We start from the raw sequence: 1,841 nt of genomic DNA, 5'->3' as shown, positions 1-1,841 counted from the left end.
TTTTTTTTATATATATATACCTCCTTCTTTCATTATCTCTAACATATGTAATTAAATCATAATACGTTCTTATGTCTTAACGATTCTTAATATTATTTTGTCGCTCGATTCCTATAATTTTCTTATTCTTAAATTGTATAGTTATGTATATATGTATACTCGCGTATGTGTTCATTTTTCTTTCCTTTGCTTGCGGTATTGTCAAAGGAAAAGCTATTTACGAAACGCCAGGTATCGGACGGCATGTTAGTGCCTTAGGCCCACTGGCAGTCCCCACCCTAAATCCAAGCGTGCCTTGGTATTTGCATTGATATACTGAAATTCTGAGAGGCAGTCAGGACACTCTTCTGCTTCTCTGGTTGTGGTCATTACTTTATTACAGTTAATACATTTTGCTTGTTCAAACATTGAGTCCATATGGACCAAATGATGCATGAACACAGGTAAATAATTGAATCTTAAACCGGCAGGCTTGCATTTATAACAAATTTGGTAAATCTTAGACCGATTACCAGAATGTTGATACATCGGTTGGTTCTCCCATGTAGTGACACATCGGAGATTTGCTAGATATTTATAAGCATACCAGTGATGTTCTCTGGTCACTATGTAAGATTCGATTTCTTTTTCATGGGTGGTTCGACACAGATTGTTGCACCCTGGCATCTCGTATATACTGTAACTGATGAATTGTTGTTTAAAAGCTAGATTATATATGTATATGTGTATGTGGTTAATTTCTATAAAAATGTATACAAATTCCTTGAATTTATTCTAAGATGTATGTAGGTAAATTTATTCCCCCCCTCCTCCCCCTTTTTTTTTCATTAGTGAATAATTGTAACTACATTCAAGGATTTTGTACTTTTATCTTATATATTATTTCTAAGAACTATATATATGTTATTTATTGCTAGGAGTGTCGTAAAAATTATCTTAAAGAAGCGATCTTATGTTTATCTTATCTAACTTATAGTATGCCGGGTATTGTTGGTAACATCTCTTCGGTATGTTGAGCGCATCCCATTGAAATGAGCAATTCTTTTAGGCTGCTCATTTCGTCCTCACTCTCGTGCTTCGGTTCAAGAGTGATTACGGCTTCATCTGCTATGCTCCTGAGAATTCGCATCCATCTCTCTCTCCTTTCCAGTAGTAATCTGGTGAGCTCCCTACTTCTCCGGGGCCATCTCGATCTTGCTCCAACGGGGCAAAGATGAGCAAGCCCGCAAGGGATGGCTTGCCAATTCAATTCGCGAAATCGGTCCTCCAATATGTGCATGTCTGAGATTGGGCGTTGGATGGTACGTCCCCAATCTCGCAGTGCGACAGTAACCATCTCCCTTCTCTCGAGACGGACTACTATGCCTCTTTGCCATATTTTTCCTTCCTGGACGGCTACTAATTCGTCAGGTAATACGTGCTCAGGATTGTGGCGCAGAAGTCATCCTCTGCGTGCCATTCTACGCGTAAGGTCCTCTAGGAGTTCTTCGAGGTCTTCGCGACCGTGTTCAAGCTGGACCCAGAAGAATGCAGGTGAATTTACCTTGATGACTCTGATTTTCAAGGACCCTCGACTCAGTTCCCTGGTGTTGATGCATCTGATATCCATTTCTACAAATAAGTGTTGTGTGTGTTTGATACGGAATGGATTGTAAATCTGCGATTTACATAAATGGATCTGCGTGACGTAGCATGTGATTGAAGAAAAGGAGTCAGCATGACGTAGCATGCGATTTCAATAAATAAACCTGCATGTCGTAGCATGCGATTTCAATAGATAAACTTGCATGTCGTAGCATGCGATTTCAATAAATAAACTTGCATGTCGTAGCATGCGATTT

The 1,841-nt window shown here is 39.3% G+C and overlaps 1 protein-coding gene across 1 annotated transcript; it reads right to left on the bottom strand.

The window, feature by feature from the left end:
• Positions 1-970: 970 nt before the first annotated feature.
• LOC108722571 (uncharacterized) lies at positions 971-1,336 on the bottom strand. Its single transcript, XM_018447750.1, has one exon. The coding sequence runs from the start codon at positions 1,334-1,336 to the stop codon at positions 971-973; it is 366 nt and encodes a 121-aa protein (XP_018303252.1).
• Between the last annotated feature and the right edge of the window lie 505 nt (positions 1,337-1,841).

Source organism: Mycetomoellerius zeteki, unplaced genomic scaffold (assembly GCF_001594055.1).
Source record: "Mycetomoellerius zeteki isolate Tzet28-1 unplaced genomic scaffold, Tzet1.0 scaffold2108, whole genome shotgun sequence".
NCBI classification, from domain to species: Eukaryota; Metazoa; Arthropoda; class Insecta; order Hymenoptera; family Formicidae; genus Mycetomoellerius; species Mycetomoellerius zeteki.
This window is presented reverse-complemented; position numbering and strand designations above follow the sequence as displayed.